The 19,153-nt window shown below is 41.2% G+C and overlaps 1 protein-coding gene across 2 annotated transcripts in view; it reads left to right on the top strand.

Annotated features, from left to right (window-relative positions):
* The window catches only part of VPS13C (vacuolar protein sorting 13 homolog C), a 116,826-nt gene that overhangs the window by 83,270 nt on the left and 14,403 nt on the right, over positions 1-19,153 (top strand). For both annotated transcript variants that reach the window (XM_060282438.2, XM_060282437.2), the window contains exons 56-71: positions 39-199; positions 546-667; positions 783-1,077; positions 1,845-2,234; positions 3,788-3,892; positions 4,582-4,746; positions 7,259-7,387; positions 9,661-9,794; positions 9,931-10,057; positions 10,429-10,664; positions 10,898-11,048; positions 12,935-13,075; positions 14,271-14,352; positions 14,438-14,507; positions 15,318-15,429; positions 16,663-16,776. In XM_060282438.2, the coding sequence (XP_060138421.2) occupies positions 39-199; positions 546-667; positions 783-1,077; positions 1,845-2,234; positions 3,788-3,892; positions 4,582-4,746; positions 7,259-7,387; positions 9,661-9,794; positions 9,931-10,057; positions 10,429-10,664; positions 10,898-11,048; positions 12,935-13,075; positions 14,271-14,352; positions 14,438-14,507; positions 15,318-15,429; positions 16,663-16,776 (2,534 nt within the window). The remainder of the gene's footprint in view (positions 1-38; positions 200-545; positions 668-782; positions 1,078-1,844; positions 2,235-3,787; positions 3,893-4,581; positions 4,747-7,258; positions 7,388-9,660; positions 9,795-9,930; positions 10,058-10,428; positions 10,665-10,897; positions 11,049-12,934; positions 13,076-14,270; positions 14,353-14,437; positions 14,508-15,317; positions 15,430-16,662; positions 16,777-19,153) is intronic.

The following is a 19,153-nucleotide window of genomic DNA, read 5'->3' as shown; positions in this document are numbered from 1 at the left end:
GGGTTTTTTATTTAGTTGTTTTGTTGTTGTAAAAACAGGACCTGAAGGATACACAGAGGTGGCAAATATTCCCATAGCAAAACCAGGAAGAAGACTGCACAATGTAAGGGATCCTCGGAGTGATCACTCAGATTCTGTTGTTGTGCAGATAGATGCAACAGAAGGAAATAAAGTTATTACCATACGCTCTCCGCTTCAGGTAAATGATTGTGTTGTATGTTAAAAGCATGATCATTGTGTTTTGAAATGCTTGTATTAAATTACTGTGGTTGATTTGAAGGCTGCTTTTGATTTGGGGGGGGGGGATGGTGCGCGGAAAAGTTGCCCCAAATATAAATGGCAGATCGCTGCATTTAATTCCAAGGCTAAACTTCGGTCAGAGTTTGGGTAGAGTATTGTCAAATAGTATCTCAACTTCTAGGAGGGGTACATCAACATTGTTTGCTGGCTCCTTTATTGTTTACATATAAACAATGCTATCAAAAGCTGCTTACCACTTTTTTTTACACATACTGGTAAAATATGCTGCTGTGTTTTAATTTCAGATTAAGAACCACTTCTCTATCCCATTTACAATTTACAAATTTGTCAAGAATGTTAAACTGTTGGAGCCTATAGGTGTGTCTAAGCCTGAAGAGGAATTTCATGTTCCATTAGAATCATATAGGTATTTTTTTCATTTGCTTCAGATTTCTTAAGCAGTTTTACTTTTTAAATAAAGAACCCCAAAATTTAACAAGGACTTGATTTCTCCCTCCTTCCCTTCCTGTGCTTGAGCTTAGGTGTCAGCTATTTGTTCAGCCAGCTGGGATCTTAGATGGTCAGTATAATCCTTCCACAACCTACATATCCTGGAGAGAAGAGCTTCATAGGAGCAATGAAGTCAAGTGTATGCTGCAGTGTCCATCAACTGAAGTCAATTTTCTGCCTCTAATAGTGAATACTGCTGCTGTGCCCGATGAGTTAAACTTCATTGCAGCCCATGGGGAGAACTGGGATCCAGCCTACATTATCCATCTCTATCCAACACTCACTTTGCGGAATCTTCTGCCCTACTCTTTACGATATCTGCTTGAGGTATAGCATCTCAGGGCTGCATATAACATAACTTGAAAATGCCAGGGATGATTTGATCCTTCTTGAGAGTTGCTTCCTTCTTCTGTAACATATTTTAAGTTTGGTATGCCTTGAAAATCCTTGCTCATAAATCTTAATTCCAATTCCCTGTTGTAATTTTAAAACCACTTTTCATTAAGTGTGTCTTTGTCTGTGAGATGAACAGCCTTATGATTTTTACATATGGTTGGCTGTATTGCGGTTCTGAAGACTTGGAGGCATAACTGGCTCATTATTATTTTTAATTCCCAATTTTGCGACTGTTTCTTGTAGCAGTACCTGGCTGGGTGAACAGGAGGAGGAGGAAGGTTACTGCACGACTTGCAACTATGTCATAGACCAGTGTTTGCCCACCTGCTGCCCTCCAGATATGTTGGACTACAACTTCTGCTAGTGCCAGCCATCAAAGCTGTGCCAGTAGAAGCAGATGAGAATTGTCCAAAACAGCTGGAGAGCACCAGATTGGGGAAGGTTGTCATAGACTCCTGAGGTCTTAATCTGAGATGATTGAATACTGTGTGTTTATTGAAATATTCCTAAAGCTGCTTCTTTTCTACATTTTCAGTTGTGTTAAAATGGGTTGTGGCTTATGATGTCCTTGTGCCAGTTTTCTGATCGGTATTGCTTATATTTCTTTCTTTATAATAAGAAAGATGTGCAGATGTCCTTGAGTGTAGATACTCTATTTTCCAAAAAAATATTCTGTAATTTTTTCTGGTTACTTTTAGGGAACAGCAGAGGCCCATGAGCTGCCAGAAGGGAGCACTGCTGATGTTCTTCATTCGAGAATCAGTGGTGAAATCATGGAACTAGTCCTGATAAAATATCAAGGTAAAAACTGGAACGGACACTTTCGACTCAGTGACTCACTGCCAGAGTTCTTTCCTGTGTGCTTCACATCAAATTCTGCAGACACGACAACAGTTGATATATACATTCACATTAGGAAAGTTGGCAGCCGGATGGTTCTGTCTGTGTACAGTCCTTACTGGATCATCAATAAAACCTCCCGTGTTCTACAGTACCGTGCTGAAGATGTGCATGTAAAACACCCAGCGGATTTTAGGGACATTATCTTGTTCTCCTTCAAGAAAAGGAACATTTTCAGTAAAAATAAGGTATGATGCCAAGTTCACATTTACTGGCCTTTAAGGGGTAGGCTTCTTAACTTGGGCACTGGCTTTCCTGGCTATTGCAAGAGTTGCTGCTAGAAGAGGAAATGGAGCCAAGAGGGTGAAGAGGGGTGCTTGACAAGAGCTGGTAAATTCTACTACCTGCAGCAGCTGCTCTTGCTGAGGGAGGTTGCAGGTTGCTATCATGGCGGGAGCCAGGGTGAGCGCCCAGGAGAAGTGGGCTACAGCAGCCCATCCTGAAAGTGGCCCTCAGTATTAGCAGTGCCAAGGAAAGTGAGACTGCTGAGGAGGTGCATATGCTACTGGAGTAGGTGCAGAGCCCAGCATTAGATGGCAGCAGTGAGGAGGTGGCATCTGAGGTCCTGCCATGGGGCCATTGCCTGCTGGTGGGTGATGACCCCTGGGACAGTTTCATCCAGGTGGTGAGGGCCTGCAACCCAGACATGCTCTGCGGCCGGATTTGGAGGAATTAGGGGCTGGGCATGTGAAAGTGACGGGGCTTAAAGGGGGCATTTGGAGGAATGAGGGGAGGGAAGAAGGTTGATCTAGGACAGGCAAGAAAGATGATCTGTGTGGTACCCGATCTGGGACTGTTGGAAGGGAGTGGGAATGAGGGGGCTTCTTAACGGGGTGGGGCAAGAGAATCGGAATTTCTGTGAGATGTATATAAAGCAACACATATATAAAAGAAGTGGGTAGCCCCCTATGCATGAGTGGGAGAGAGAGTGCTGCTTGAATTGGAAGGGTAGTGAGGATTAAAAGCGGTTCCTTGAAGGGAGAAGGTGAAAGTTGTCTTTCTGTGTAATGCCTGTATGAGGCAAGGTCCTGAGTAATCTAGAAGGGGGGTTGTTGTTGTTTAGTCATTTAGTCGTGTTCCGACTCTTCGTGACCCCATGGACCAGAGCACGCCAGGCACTCCTGTCTTGCACTGCTTCCCGCAGTTTGGTCAGACTTATGTTTGTAGCTTCGAGAACACTGTCCAACCATCTCGTCCTCTGTCGTCCCCTTCTCCTTGTGCCCTCCATCTTTCCCAACATCAGGGTATTTTCCAGGGAGTCTTCTCTTCTCATGAGGTGGCCAAAGTCTTGGAGCCTCAGCTTCAGGATCTGTCCTTCCAGTGAGCACTCAGGGCTGATTTCCTTAAGAATGGATAGGTTTGATCTTCTTGCAGTCCATGGGACTCTTAAGAGTCTTCTCCAGCACCATAATTCAAAGGGGGTGGGTGGGATATATATGTGTTACAGCTGAGAGAGGACTGGGGCAGGTGGGGACAAGGAAGCCAGAAATGAAAGGCTTCCCAAGTGAGTTGTCTCTGCACATGAAACATGTTTGTTTTCCTGTGATATCCCTGGGATAGCCATAAATCTGGTTTTCTACTCTTGAAGTTCCACTTTAATTGTCTTCTCTAGAGTTCAACATGAACTGAAACACAGAAAAATAATCAATCCTTTCATTAAATAGTCACACAGCCTGTGAAGCAGATGAGTGTCCTCTGATTTTGGCATCTAACCTGTTTTTTCTCTCTCCCCCTGATGTAGATCCAGTTAAGCATCTCCACTAGCACATGGTCTAATAGTTTCTCTCTGGATACAGTAGGAAGTTACGGATGTGTAAAGTGCCCAGCTAACCTTATGGATTTTCTGGTAATATCTGGGTTCTGTACTTGCTGCTTCTTATACTAATTACTGTTCGTACGAGATGCATAGAACAAAACCCATCTTGAATTTCAATAATACTTTAGGGTGCACGAGGCCATCTTTCTGATACTCCTTTTGCTCTCCTTGGTGTCCTCTGTGCTTGATACATGGAACATAGCACAGGTTATGATTCCTGTCCAAAAGCACATCATTGAAAGGAAGTTGACAGGGATTAAAAGACCTCCCAAACCAAGCCTTTATAGACCACGTGGCAGTCGAAGACCAACACAATAGTGAACCTCCCTACTCTAGGCTTGTTTATATTACTTATGTGCTAGGAAATGTAGGCAAAAGCCATCACACTCTGATCTTTATAATTTCAGTTTACATACCCACAGTGTGCTTGTGAGGAACAAAGGAGCGTTTGTATGTGTGTGTGTGCTGTAAGTGAACTAGAGAGAGATAATTTGCAGTTAAAGTCTCGAGCCCTCAAGCACCATCATCAGATTGTTCTCAAACCCAAATGAGCAACTAGATGACTTCTTCATTTTTTAAACAAGTAATCTACATTTGTTACTTGCCTCTCATTTAAACCTGAAGAGCTGAGCAGTCAGGGAAGGGAAAAGTACCAGGAAAAGTTTTTTAAACACTGTATGGTGCTTAGATTAGTATTTTTAATAATATTATTTTTGCAGGTTGGCGTTAGCATTAAAATGAGCAGTTTCAATCTCACTCGGATAGTTACTTTGACTCCATTCTACACCATAGCAAATAAATCATCTTTCGAGTTGGAAGTGGGAGAAGTGGGAGCTGATGGTTCACTTCCTACTAATAAATGGAGTTATTTCGCATCTTCAGAGGTAATTTTTAAAGCAGTTTCTCACTTTTACATCACTGAAAATTTCTGAAGCAAATTTTGTTTTTATTTGATCTGAATGCTAGAGCCTCTAGACCTAAAGGAGTCTTGCTGGGACCATAAGAAAATGGAAACAGATAAATGAGCAATAGATTCTACCTGCCAGGATTTCACTCTTCTGTTAAGGAATAATAATTTTTACTCTTTGATATAATAAAATGAACAATTCCTGTCAATGGCAATCTTAATACTGTGCTGTAACGTGGAACTGTCACAATCTATTTAGGTTGCAAACAGTGTTCAAAACTCCCATTGCATTTTGTGACATAGAATTTAAGTAGCACGAGCTGTTTCTGAGCTCTGGATGCAGTACTGTACCTAAGATTTCAGATTAAAACTGCAGAATAGAAGGAAAGGAAGACCTTTTTCTCCTTCCCCACTTCCAGCTACTCTCTGAAGACTGGAGAAGAGACTCTCTTAAGAATATTAGGGGAGTAATAGAGACACATTTTTTAAAAAATTGAGAAACAACAGGGTTGCGAATTAATTGGTCCAAATCAGGGATTTTGATATTTAAGTACTGTATGATGAAGATGAAAAACAGATATATTTTTTAAGGAAAAAAGATATAAAATTAAGAAATGTAATAAAGTTGTTGTTGTTTAGTCGTTTAGTCGTGTCCGACTCTTTGTGACCCCATGGACCAGAGCACGCCAGGCACTCCTGTCTTGCGCTGCCTCCCGCAGTTTGGTCAGACTCATGTTCGTAGCTTCGAGAACACTGTCCAACCATCTCGTCCTCTGTCGTCCCCTTCTCCTATTGCCCTCAAGTAATAAAGTACTTGGGAATAAATACAACAAGAATTTAGAAAATTTAGAACAAGAGAATCTTAACAAATTAAAGAGGGAAATTAAGGAAAAATTGGAGGAATATAAGAAAATTAAGCTTTCATGATTTGGAAGAATAGCAGTAATTAAAATGATTTTTTTGTCCAGAATTTATTTTTATTTAGAATGTTACCAGTTAAGATATTGGAGACAGGTAAAGGGTTGGTAAAGTATGATTAATAAATTTTGTAATGGGGATAAGAAACCTAGAATTAAGAAAAGAAGGTGGTGTATACCCCAGAAAACCAGTGAACTGGGCCTCTCCAACATATATTATATAGCAAATCAGTTAAGACATATCATAGACAGGATAACAGAACAAGGAGAGTTAGAATGGTTAGAGAGTATTACACAGGAAATGAGGGAGAGTTCGTGAATATATGTTTTAATTAAACCAAATAGGCAATGGTGGCAGAATATTGAAAATCCTTTATTAAGAATCATCATTGGGGTGGTTTTTTAATAATAGTTTTTATTAGTAAGAAGTGGTTAAGGGAAAACAAGAAATGCAAAGAATATACAAAATTCAAAAAAATGATTATAAAAAGGGGAGATAAGGAAGAAAATACAGTTATAAAAGGGGAAACCAGTAAAATTTATAAAATATTAGTAGAAATGGAGGATCAACAAGATCAATTAAAAGAGGTGCGGGAAAAGGAGACAACAGGGCAGCTAAATAGTCAAAGCTGGGAAAAAATATGGGAGAAACACACTTTGAAAATCTTGTTTATAAGGATAAAATAAAATTATAAGTTAGTATGGAGATGACATTTAACATCAGTAAGATTAAATCAAATAAAGAAGGAATATTCAGTGTTATGTTCATATGTGGTGGGGGTGTAAATATGTACAATATTTTTGGCAAAAGGTGTTTAAGGAGATAACAGAAATCACTGGGTTAAAGCTGACTGAAAGTCCAGAGGTAGCATTCTTACCAATTTATGATGGGGTGGAAGGTTCGCAGGCTATGAAGGACTTGTTCGCAAATTTATTGATAGCTACATGAATTATTATAGCTAAGAAGTGGAAAGGGCAAGGTGAATATAAAATGGAAGAATGATATAAAGAGGTGTGGGATATAGCTATTAATGATAAATTAACGTGTTATTAAGGTAAGATGGGGAATATGTAGGAGAAATGATTTTGAGCAGATATGGAAGGTATTTGTAGAATTTCTGCTGTTAGAATGGAAAGGGGTCAAACCATTGCAAGAGGTGTTGAAATTTTGTGAGGTTGAATAGTTACAATGGAATGGTCTTGGGGGGTGAGGAGGGCACATATTTATTTATTTATTATTATTACTTTGTTAAAATAAAATAATAAAATAAAAGTAAGGGGAAGGAGTAGACCATGTGAAAAATGAACATAATATTTTAGCTGCAGTTCATTCATTTTCAGCTTTGTATTCTTGTTATTTAAAAAGTGTGCCTAGACATTCCATTGTTGTGCCCATAACCTAGGTTTAAGGTGCCATTTAGCTCCTAGCTTTCATATTTCAGTTTCTAACGCTGGTTGCAAATCTCATCAGTGATGGTTCCTTTAAAATGGTTGGTGTACTTCTTTTTTAGATGTCTTTTGTTGGACATATTGCCAGTTTTAAGCAGAAACTCTTTTTATTTTGCCCACTAGTGTCTTCCATTCTGGCCAGAAAATCTGTCTGGAAAACTGTGCATCAGAGTGATTGGCTGTGCCCGTGTGACCAAACCATTCTTTTTCAACAAACAGGACAATGGGACTCTGTTGAGTCTAGAAGAACTGGTGAGAATATGGCGTTTATTCCCTGTTGTGCTTATTTTAAAACATGGTCATGAACAATATTTGTTTTTAAAAAGACATATAAACCAGACTTGCAAACAAACTCACAAAAGTTACTAGCTTGCAACTATTTTCTGCTGGGGATCAGGGGTGGAGTGACGGGGCACAGAGAGCTTTGTCTCTCCTCTAGCAGCCCACTGCATTTCTATGCTGCGAACAGAGATTGGATGAAGCACTTCATCCCTCTTCTGCTTTGGCCACTCGCCTGCATAAAATTCCTTTACTTTTTTAAAATAATAATCATTTTGATTTTCCAATAAAAACAGCCATTTAACATGTCCATCAAATCATAATCATAATCCACTTAAAAAGATAAACTAAAATTAATAAAACAACCAAATTACAATCCTATTTATTAATTTTTCCAGGCTTCCCATAGTCTGGACCTCTGAATATATCTCCCAATATCTTCGTTCCTGCCTTCTTCTTCTTGTTCTCATATTTTCCACATTTCGATCTTAATACTTTAAAGTTCTCCATCCCTGGCTATACGATTCTCAATCATGTCAGAAATCATATATCCTTTCATCCATCAAGTACAGCTTTATTTGTGTGTGTGTGTGTGTGTGTGTGTGTGTGTGTGTGTGTGTGTGTGTATATATATATATATTCAACTATTTGCCAGCGCAGGTTTTCCTGACTTCATTCCAACCTTCCAATCCAGGCTGTTGTCCAAGTCTATTGTTTAAAGTTTAATGATGCAGCAACTCCCAAGTTGTTAAATTATTCCAGTCTGGGCTGTTGTCCAAGCCTGTCGTTTGAACATACTGTTTGCAATATTGCAATGTAAATGAACTGTATTCCACAGATACAAGTCATTTGGCTTATAACGATCAGCTTTCCCGGAGACCACACAATCCCCCCTCTGGGCCCTAGAAGGGGGGTTGCTAGACATCCATTTAGCCTTCTCTCTCGCTCATAATGAAGAAATTCTGCAAACAGATGCACTGTATGTTATCCCAAATTGTTGTCTCAAGTCATTATAAAGTCATTATAAAGTCAGCTGGAAAAGGGAGGAATTGTAGGTATTGGCATAGAAAAACAATTGTAGGTATTGAGAAGGAAAAAAAGAACATACCAATCACCTCCAAACACCATGATGAAAATCTCTTTGAAGTCCGACCTTAAACACCAGGGACTGTGCAGTTCTGCAGGTTTTTTCTCAGTCTTCTTCAGTCCAGACTATGTCTGTTTATTGTCCAAATCAAATTATTTTATCAAACAGATATTTCCGGCTATGAGAGTGACTTCGGAGAGTGCCAGCCGTGTTGTGCTCTGGGACCCAGTGTCCTGCCGCTTGCACCTTGATGCAAGCTGACAATCTCGGACGGTCTGCGGGTCTACAAGACAGTCCTCCCCCACCCTGGGGAGTCTGCCAGGGCTAATTACCCCCATATCAACCCTGAATTCACGGCACGGCTGAGGTCCAATCGTGTGGGAGTCAGCCATTTCTCACCGCCGGAAACAGGAAGCCTCTCACCTGCATAAAATTCCTTATCACATGGCTACCATGGGAAGGTTTTAAAATGCAAGGCTGATCTAAATGCTTAAAGATTGCAAAAGCAGCAGATCCTCCCACCTGGTGCTATCTAGATGTTTACAAGAACAGAAATAAAAGCAACTTAAAATTGGTACCTTGGTGGGCTTTCCTGCATAACTTGTTTGAAGCTATAATGCTATTACTGAGAAGACCTCACTCTTCATATCCACACAGTCTAATTTCCTGAAGCTACAAGATCCAGGTTCAGGGGCTGTTCTGTAAATCTCAGGTTCCTTTGGATAAAGCAGCCATGATGTCATGGTTAGTTAGTAAAAAGGGAGGTTAAAGTTTATAGCCATTGGTGCTGCGTGGTTTCTGGTTATTCCCAGGAGCAGGAATAATATTGGTTGCTGGATCAAATGTGGTAAAGCTAAAATTGAATGCATTAGAAGTGTAGCTTCCAGCTTGGACTACTGGCAAGAAGCTGCTATCAGCTTTGAGAAAGGAAGAGACAGAATTCTCACACTCCATTCATTTTGGGTAACCTCATCTGGACTCTCGTGTGAGCCCCATTGGAAGAGTCAGAGTTGTCTGGTTGACCAGCAGCTGTTTGTTGCTACTGTGAACTGCTTGCTAGAAGTATAAACTATAAAAGGTACAGTGAAGCTTGAATTAGGCTATGTGGATATCAAGCCGTAGCTTTTAGTACCATATCCATTTATTTTATTTTCAACAGAGCACAGGGATCCTAGTAGATGTGAACGTGTCCGATCATTCTACAGTTATTAACTTCTCAGATTATCATGAGGGAGCAGCACCTGCATTGATCATCAATCATACTCCATGGGCGTCTCTTAAGTACAAGCAGAGGTATGTGAAAGAGCTTTCTTCCATCTTCCAAAGAGGTACAGTACTTTGCTGCAGGATGTAGAATATTTTTAACCTGGATTCAGTTGCACTTTTGTTCATCCATAACTAATGTCGTGTTTCTATTTCATCTATGCAGTGGTTTACAGGAAGAGATGGAACTGAAGCCAAGGGGAATGAGGCTGTTTGCCTGGGCAGATCCCACTGGAATAAGAAAACTAACTTGGGTGTACGCACAAAACTCCGGAGAACATGATCTTCTTAAGGTATTTGGTGTCGAAAGAGAAATCGGTCAAGTCTGAACTCCATAGGAAACAATTTCTATAACAATCAATAATGCCCCTCAACTCAAAACTCTTTCTGCCCTACTGTATTACGACAATTCTGTTTCTTTTTTGACTTTGTAATTTTAAAGTCAATGTAATTATGTAGACAACCCCAGCTTGTAGAAGGCTTGCATTTCACATACCATTCATAACACAACACAGCAGTGTTCATTTTGTTTGCATTGCTTACACTTGCTACAGGCTAATACAAATTAATTTTGCTTTAAAAATGACAAAAAGTGGGCTCAATGTTACATTAGTAGGTTCATTTTGTGTTACACAGTCAATTCTTTTCCTTCCTGCCAATCCAGGATGAGTGTGGTCAGTTTCCTTACAACTCCAATACCCAGATACATTGGGTCTCTTTCTTGGATGGACGCCAAAGGGTGCTGCTTTTCACAGATGATGTTGCATTGGTTTCTAAAGCACGGCAAGCAGAGGAGATGGAGCAACCGGATCAAGAAATAAATGTTGCTCTTCACAGTGTTGGGCTTTCACTAGTCAACAATGAAAACAAACAGGAAATTTCTTACATAGGAATCACCAGGTACTGTTCATAAACAATAGCGGGCTTCCTGTTAATTCACAGAAGTCTTGTTTTAAAAATCAGAGCAGAATTAGTTCTCATTTTCCTAAAACAAATATTTGTCTAAGCACCTCCAACTGCTCCTTCAACCATGTAAAACTTAAATAAGTTTTGATTAGTGCTGTGGATTTTTTTAAAAAACTTTTTTTTAAAGAATAAAGGTTTAACAAATCATCAATGTATTTACTTTTCAGTTCAGGCATTGTCTGGGAATTGAAACCAAAGCAGAGGTGGAAGCCATTTAACCAAAAGCAAATACGTCTCTTGGAACAGGCATATCAGAAACATATTTCTGTGCGAGGTGTGGAGGCTTCTGATTGGATTAAAATAGACAACAATTTTGAGGTATGCTGAGGTATCACGTACATGTTGCATTTATGCTACTGAGCACAATAAGACATTTTGCAAAAGTCTTCTGTTCATAAATGTTAGTTGCCTAATATGGGTGGAAAATATCGAGGCTTTGAACAACTCAACGAAAAGCTGATCTCTGAGGTATCTGAGCATGGCAAAATAGAGGAGATACAATCAAGGGTGTATTAAGAGGGGGTGCAGGGGGAGCGGCATGCCATGAGTGCCATTCCAGAGGGGGGAGACGATTCCCCTGCCGGGTGAATTGTGCTGCCGCACCGTGATCAGCCCCCACCGGGTGGATTGCACCGCCGCACTGTGATCGGCCCTGCTGGACGATTGTGCCATTGTGCCACGATTGGAAACCCACCCCCCCCGGATTCTGCCGATCGTCACACCATGGGTGGATAGCCCCGCCACTCCAGGTGCTATAATGGCTTCCTCTGCCACTGGATACCGTATGGACAAGCAAGCAAAGGGAAATGTAATACTGTTCAGCATAGCATAGCCAAGTGACACTAGTTATAGGAAAAGCATGAGACAAACAGACTTAATGGGCAAAACAAGGGATGTCTCCTTGGTAGCTGAACCAATGTCTTGCTCCATCCGCTGTCACTTTCCCATCTGGTAAGTGAGTCAAGTGTGTAAGTGAGTCAAGTGTGTATTTCTTACCACAAATATCTGGTTTTTTTAAATCACCCAGAAGGCATTCCAGAAACTTCTATTGGAAGATCTGCAGTATCCTCTGGGAGCTGCTGCCCTCCATGCTCCTTTGCCACCCAGGTCTTCCCTCATGTTGGCTTGGGATAAGTAGATCATGAAGCTGGGAAAGATTGCAGGGGAGATCCAGGGATATTTCCTCTGTCGCCTCAGTGGTCTGCACTTCTCAGGCCAGCCCCTAATGGCTGCTGCCCACCCTTGCTGTTCTTGCCTGAATAGGTTTGCCAGAAGCAACTTACAGGAGTGGAGTTTGGTGCTCAGCCAAATCTGGAAGTCTTCCATGCTTCCACTTGACTAGCCTCCCTAGGCAAAAATGGCAGCAACTGACAACAGCTTTTAGTGGTCCAGCTACATGATATTTCTTTGCTTTACTGCCAAAGAGAGGAGATAGAGAGGGATGAGATTAATAGCAGCTGCTGCCAAGGCAGGCTATTAAGTTTGAAAGTGTAAGCCCCAAGCCTGGGTGAAAGCTGCACAGTTGGGCTTGGGGAGGGGAATGAGAAACAACTTAGGAACTAGGATGTTTGCTACTAACGTGCTGATGACAGTTTTGAAAGCTGCCAAGCACCTTGAACGTGACAACAGACCTTGCCTATCCCAAACAATTTGGTGGTCTGTAAGGTCACTGAACGCGGGTGGTGCTGTGGGTTAAACCACTGAGCCTAGGGCTTGCCGATCAGAAGGTCGGCAGTTCGAATCCCCGCAACGGGGTGAGCTCCCATTGCTCGGTCCCAGCTCCTGCCAACCTAGCAGTTCGAAAGCACATCAAAGTGCAAGTAGATAAATAGGTACCGCTACAGCGGGAAAGTAAACGGTGTTTCTGTGTGCTGCTCTGGTTTGTCAGAAGCGGCTTTGTCATGCTGGCCACATGACCTGGAAGCTGTACGCCGGCTCCCTCGGTCAATAACACGAGATGAGCGCCACAACCCCAGTCGGTCATGACTGGACCTAATGGTCAGGGTCCCTTTACCTTTAAGGTCACTGAAATAATGTTCTGCCCTTCGGTATGGAAGCACTCGACTGTTCAAAGGGGCTCTTACTAGGCCAAACCCATCCGAAAAAGGCATATAGGATCCTAGATGAAATACCTCTCCATCGCAACAGCGTGAAATTAAGGGGTTGTAAAGAACAGGGGTTTAATGTATATGCGTGTTTTTCAGGTTAACTTTAACAAGATGCCAATGGAAATGCGCCTTCCAATCAAATGTAGCATAAAGCGGGATTTCTTATCTGGCATACAGATTGAATTCAAACAGTCACCTCACCAACAAAGTTTACGGGCCCAGTTATACTGGCTTCAGGTACAAATCTTTGATTTTTTAAAGAAAACCTTGGTGTTATGAAGGATAGCAGTAACTCTGGTCACGGAAACTGGAATCTTAACGATGGTAGTCATGGACGGTATAACAGTTCTCTGGAACCACATTTGTTCTTGGAAAGACTGTGGGTCACTAAAAAATTTGTCGTTTAGTTAATTATTCACGAGAATTTTAAAACTGTACTTTGTTTAAGCACAAAACATTCTGTACATTTTGTAAAAATTAAGAGCCAAAACCCTCCAAAAATAATCTTATTTCTTAATTGTTTTTTTATTTAGCAAAGATGGGATTTTGTAGATGCTGATTTTGCTTTATTTTGTGGGGCTAAGCTAAGGGAGCTTGAAAGTGAAATCCTATGGCCACTTACCTGGGAGTAAGCCCCATTGAACTTAATGGGGCACATTTCTGAGTAGACATTGTATGATTACAGGTAGATTGCATTTTACGTTGATTTTGACTTACACGATTGCAGCGTCATGCAGATCGTCAGAAAATAAACAAATGCAGAGTATGGAGAAAAAAGGGTTGGGAAAGCAGGAAAGAATGACAGGCAATCACATCAGGCATTGGAAGAGTATTAGAGTGTGTTTGGAGAGTCGGTGGAGTGTGGAGAGAGTGGAGAAGGTTGCAGAGATGTTTTTTTAAAAAAGCTATATTTCTAAAAGTTTGAAAAACAAAGAAAAACAATATACATGTCAACATCAAATATCAAGCATTTTTAACATAAACACTCAAAGTAAATAAAGAAAAAGACTTCCTATTTTCTATTAGTTTTTAAAATTTATGGCAAATTTTATTCCACAAAAACACACAACTTTTCTACTTTCCACAAACCAAACTTTTTTCTGTCTTCAGACTCAGATATCGCAATCTCCTTTCCTTTTTGCGCAAAAAATCCATAAGGGATTTACAAGAGGTTGGAGAGGAGGCCGGAGAGAGTTGTGGAGGAAGTTGGAAGGATTTGCTGGTTTTTGTGTTGTTGTTGTTTACAGTTTTCTAGGGGGTGCTCTGGTTTTACATGATTTTGCTTAGACGTGCAGTAGCCAGGAACATAACCCCCACATAAATCTGCCTGTACTCTGCTAAAACTTCTAAAATGTTAATATCCACGAAATAGTCTTGATTAATGTTTATCATATATTGACTTCTTATATATTGGTTTGTTACTCCCTTGAAGGTCGATAACCAGTTGCCTGGTTCAATGTTCCCTGTTGTATTTCATCCTGTAGCTCCTCCAAAATCCATCGCATTGGATTCAGGTAATAATATTTTTAACATTCTAGATGCAGCAAGAATCAGCCACTTACTAAACAGGTATTTATTTCACCTCTCATTTTTCCTTAGAACCACGGCCATTCATTGATGTTAGTATCATCATTAGATTTAATGAGTACAGTAAAGTGTTGCAGTTCAAGTAAGTAAAATATACTTAAAGGTTTTTGAAACATAAGCTTTATTCATTCTTAAGGATCTGAGAAAGGACCATGTGTTTCAGCTGAAGCATCCAAATTGCTTTCTGATCACAACTCCTAACACAAGTAAGCTAGAGCAGGGGGTGGAAACCTCTGGCCCACAGTCTTAATTAGGTCCAGCTTGGCTTGCAAGACCCTTTCCCCAAACCGGCTTCACACCTGATGACTAAAATGGATCACCTGTTGTCATAGTGATGTCAGGTGATTGACAGGCCCACGAGGATAGGAGGAGCCCAGGATTAGGACAGCTGGCCACAGCTAGTTCCCCACCTCTGAACTAGAGTGATTTCATATTTCAAAAAATATATCTCCCACATGCAAAATTTCCTCTAGAAGACTAGAATGGCCCAAAACATTTAGCTATAATTGTTGGTAGAAGCACAGTCAAACCCACAGATTTTTTAATCTTAATAAAATATTTTAGTTTGTCCATCTTCATTGGGACTGTGAAAGGGTTCCAATAAAAGTACTTTGAATGAAATGGTATATGGTGTGGCATGGACCACCTGTGGGTTTGGGCCAAATCTGTTGAGAGGAGCTAACCACAAGCCTGTGAAATTACCCACAAGTTTTCCACCGCTGTATTGTTTAGTCTTCAAGAGACTCTGCCATTGCAGGTGCATCACAGGTAGCTGCATAAGCAGAAAAGGTCCAATATTCCACTTGCTTTAAAATAAAATATTAACCACAAATTGGGCAGTTGGCCTCATGGAATCTCTGTTGTCAGTTACTTGTCTTTTCCTTTTCCTCAGGTATTTCATGGTTCTAATCCAGGAAATGGCTTTGAAAATAGATCAGGGATTCTTAGGAGCTATTATTGGGCTCTTCACTCCATCTACAGACCCAGAAGTTGAAAAACAAAGGGTAAGGTCTACTTGGGACATCTCATGTGTTGAGCTGAAAGTCTGTTTTTTTGAAACATGCCAGTCTATGAAAGCACAGAGGAATACTAATGTTAGACCTGTCCATAGATTTGAACTAGAGAAAATTATTTATTTTCAAGACAATAATTAGCAACATGGGGGGAATATAACTAAACAAGATCTGGACAACTGAATATTTTTAGCAATTTCTGGAAAAACATTTGTGTATAGTGTTAGTACACAAAACAAGTTTGGGATGAGTTTACTAGCCATCAGATTTCCAAAGTTTATTTTTTCCTTACATCTGATGGGCGGGCATGACTACTGTGAAGGGCCTCTCCTTGTAACCTCACTTCTCTCAGTGAAGGAACCACCAGAAGGCCCTTGGAGCTAGATCTCAGTGTCTGGGCTGAATGATGGGGGTGGAGACGCTCCTTCAGGTATACAGGGCCAAGGCCATTTAGGGCTTTAAAGGTGAGCACCAACACTTTGAATTGTGCTTGGAAACGTACTGAGAGCCAATGTAGGTCTTACAGGACTGGTGTTATATGGTCTCGGCGGCTGCTCCCAGTCACCAGTCTGGCAGCTGCATTCTGGATTAGTTGTAGTTTCTGAGTCACCTTCAAAGGTAGCCCCACGTAGAGCACATTCCAGCACTCCAAGCAGGAGATAACCAGTGCATGTACCACTCTTGCGAGACAGTCTGTGGGCGGGTAGGTTCTCAGCTTGTGTACCAGATGGAGCTGGCAGACAGCTGCCCTGGACACAGAATTGACCTCCACCTCCATGGACAGCTGAGAGTCCAAAATGACTCCCAGGCTGCGCACCTGGTCCTTTAGGGGCATGGTTACCCCATTCAGGACCAGGGAATCCCCCACACCTGCCTACCCCATGTCCCCCTAAAACAGTACTTATGTCTTGTTGGATTCAATCTCAATCCATTAGCCACCAACCATCCCCAGACAGAATATTCACACAGGACATTCACCACCTTCACTGGTTCCGATTTAAACAAGAGATAGAGCTGGGCATCAGCCACATACTGGTAAACACCCAGCCCAACCCCTCTGATGATCTCTCCCAGCAGTTTCCTACAGATGTTGAAAAGCATGAGGACAGGACAGAGTCTTGAGGCACCCCAAATATAGAAATGTTTCATCAGTTTGTGTGGTGCCTACTGTTCAAGTCTGAACCTGATTGAGGATTTCAATTAAAATTATTGCTATTTTAACAGACGAAGTTGATACAAAAGGATATCGATGCTCTTAACACACAGTTGATGGAGTCATCCTTGACTGATATATCCACTCTCAGCTTCTTTGAGCACTTCCATATTTCTCCTCTGAAGGTATGTTTGGAAGGACTGTGGCTTGGCAACACAAAAATCAAGCTTGTTATATTTCATTATGTAATAAATATTAGGGTAAGGTTAAGAATAAAATGGTATTGGATAAAATGATATTGCAATATTTGCTCAAGCCACATGACCATGATATTTGTTATTTTGTACATTTGCTGACTAACAGTAGTGTAACTATTCTGTTCAGTGGGCACCGCCTGGCAGAGCAGTCCTCATTGAAGCTTGTGCTTATTATTGCCATTCTCATTTCACAGATTTGCAGCCTCACAGCTTGCTCAGTAGGGAGAGGACGGCACAGCATCTTGGGTGCATTCTTGCTGTGTTTCCATCTGTGACAAATTTTAATTTCTCTCTTCATTAACTAGCTAAGTAGATGGAAGAAAAATTCTCTTGGGTTCCTTCAAAGTAATATGTGGAACCTGCCTTAAGTGATAGTGATATTTATTTATTTATTTATTTAAATCAACGAAGAGAAAAAGCTGGCTTAAATCAGGTTTCTCACTGATGCTACTTCTTAAGTTTCTTAACCTATGGTGCAAACCTGCCCACTAAACCACATTAATTTAGGAATACAATATTATTTATACTTTTGACTCATTCTTCTAACAAAGCCATGCATCTATTTAGTCAGCCTGCAAATTATTTGCATGCTTTACCTGTAGAGGGAATATCTTTAAAATGTTCCTGTTTAGGGGTCTTTCTTATGACCAGCAATTTTTACCCAAAAGTCAATGGGGCTTTCTTGTCAGGAAGTTGATACAGTGCTATAGCTTAAGTATGTGACTACAGGAACTGGTGCATAGCACAATCTTGTCTACCATCCGTCTTTCCAGTGTGCATTGCTCCTTTCTGCTCCACTTGGCTCAGCCCCACTCAAATAAAAATGAAGTGCCCACAACTGATAGGTCAAAGCAGGGTTCCCAGTCAGACTAGAGCAGTTTATTTTTATCAGGTGAAAATGAAATGTCTGCTCACCCTCTCTGGTGAGTGCCATTGTGGGCTGGCATTCCCCCTCGCGCCAGGGAAGTTCTAGGGACTGTTTCCCAGGCAGCAAAGGAAGTCTCTGGGCTGAGTTTGCTGCCTGGGTAATTCATCCCACCCATTTGCCTAATCAGCAAATCACAACTGGGCATGGCACCCGCTAGAGGGCGGGCTCCAGTATATTACATAGGCATGTAGTTTGTTCTCCAGCCATTTTTTTGGCTCTCCCACTCTATATATTGCTATGGCATGTTGTTCTGCTTAACCTTGCTATGGCATAGCTGGTTGCCGTATTTGGGGCCAGGTTGGAATTTTTCCAGCTGGCAAATTGGCTCCAGCCCTCTGGTTTTTGCCATCCTCGTAGCAATTGTCACACCTTTGGTGGTTTAAACATTGGATAGGTCTAGTTTTGGTTGGAGGAGAGGTTGTAGCCTCTGCCTGACCCCCTCCCTGAAATGGACTTTCCCGTTAAAGGGATCCAGGGGAGATGCTTCTGTCCGGATGCCCAGGTGGGGGTGGGGGGCCACAGCAGCCCCCCCAGTGCAATCCAGTGGGAGAGTTGCCCTTTGATGTAGGTCAGAGACTCACTCATTTTCAGTTGATCCCAAAATGCAAGGTCTTCCAGCAGTTGCACCGGAAGGGATGGGGTCTACCCAATGCCTATGCCAAACCTCTTATATCTGCTGGCGTTAAAGTTGCGGCCTGATTTCATCAAAAAATGCAGTGCATCTTATTCTTGGTATTGGGAAGAACGGAAGAGGAGGGGGGATGCCTTGCCACACAAATCTATGAGCCATCTACAGTATCACCTTCCTGTATCCTCATTAACCCAGAATAGAGGACAGATGCTAAAAATCATAAAAAAGAAAGAGATAAGCAAAAGAAATAAAGAGGATTTCCAATTTTCTGTCTGTCAATTATGTATATAAAGAACTTTTAGAGCAGGCATCCCCAAACTTCGGCCCTCCATATGTTTTGGACTACAATTCCCATCATCCCTGACCACTGGTCCTGTTAGCTAGGGATCATGGGAGTTGTAGGCAAAAACATCTGGAGGGTCGCAGTTTGGGGATGCCTGATTTAGAGTATTCAAAATGTTCTAAGTTTACATAGAAAAGCCTCCTTTTTATCTTGGCATATATATAAGAAAGCACTGATTCAAGCTGAAAATTAACTGTGGGTCTAATTTAATATAAAACATTTATTGTATACTGGGTAACTATGAACACACTTTTCTGAAAAGAAAACATGATTGACAGAAAGATTAGCAGTATTACTGAGCACTTTAAAATGTTGTCACAAACATCGTCACAGATCTAGTAAGTATCTTTTTTCTGAAGCATTATTCAAACTCCTACATGTTTGCCGCTTCCATATGTCTACC

The sequence above is a fragment of the Zootoca vivipara genome, chromosome 13 (genome assembly GCF_965207765.1).
Source record: "Zootoca vivipara chromosome 13, rZooViv2.hap1.1, whole genome shotgun sequence".
NCBI lineage: Eukaryota > Metazoa > Chordata > Lepidosauria > Squamata > Lacertidae > Zootoca > Zootoca vivipara.
This window is presented reverse-complemented; position numbering and strand designations above follow the sequence as displayed.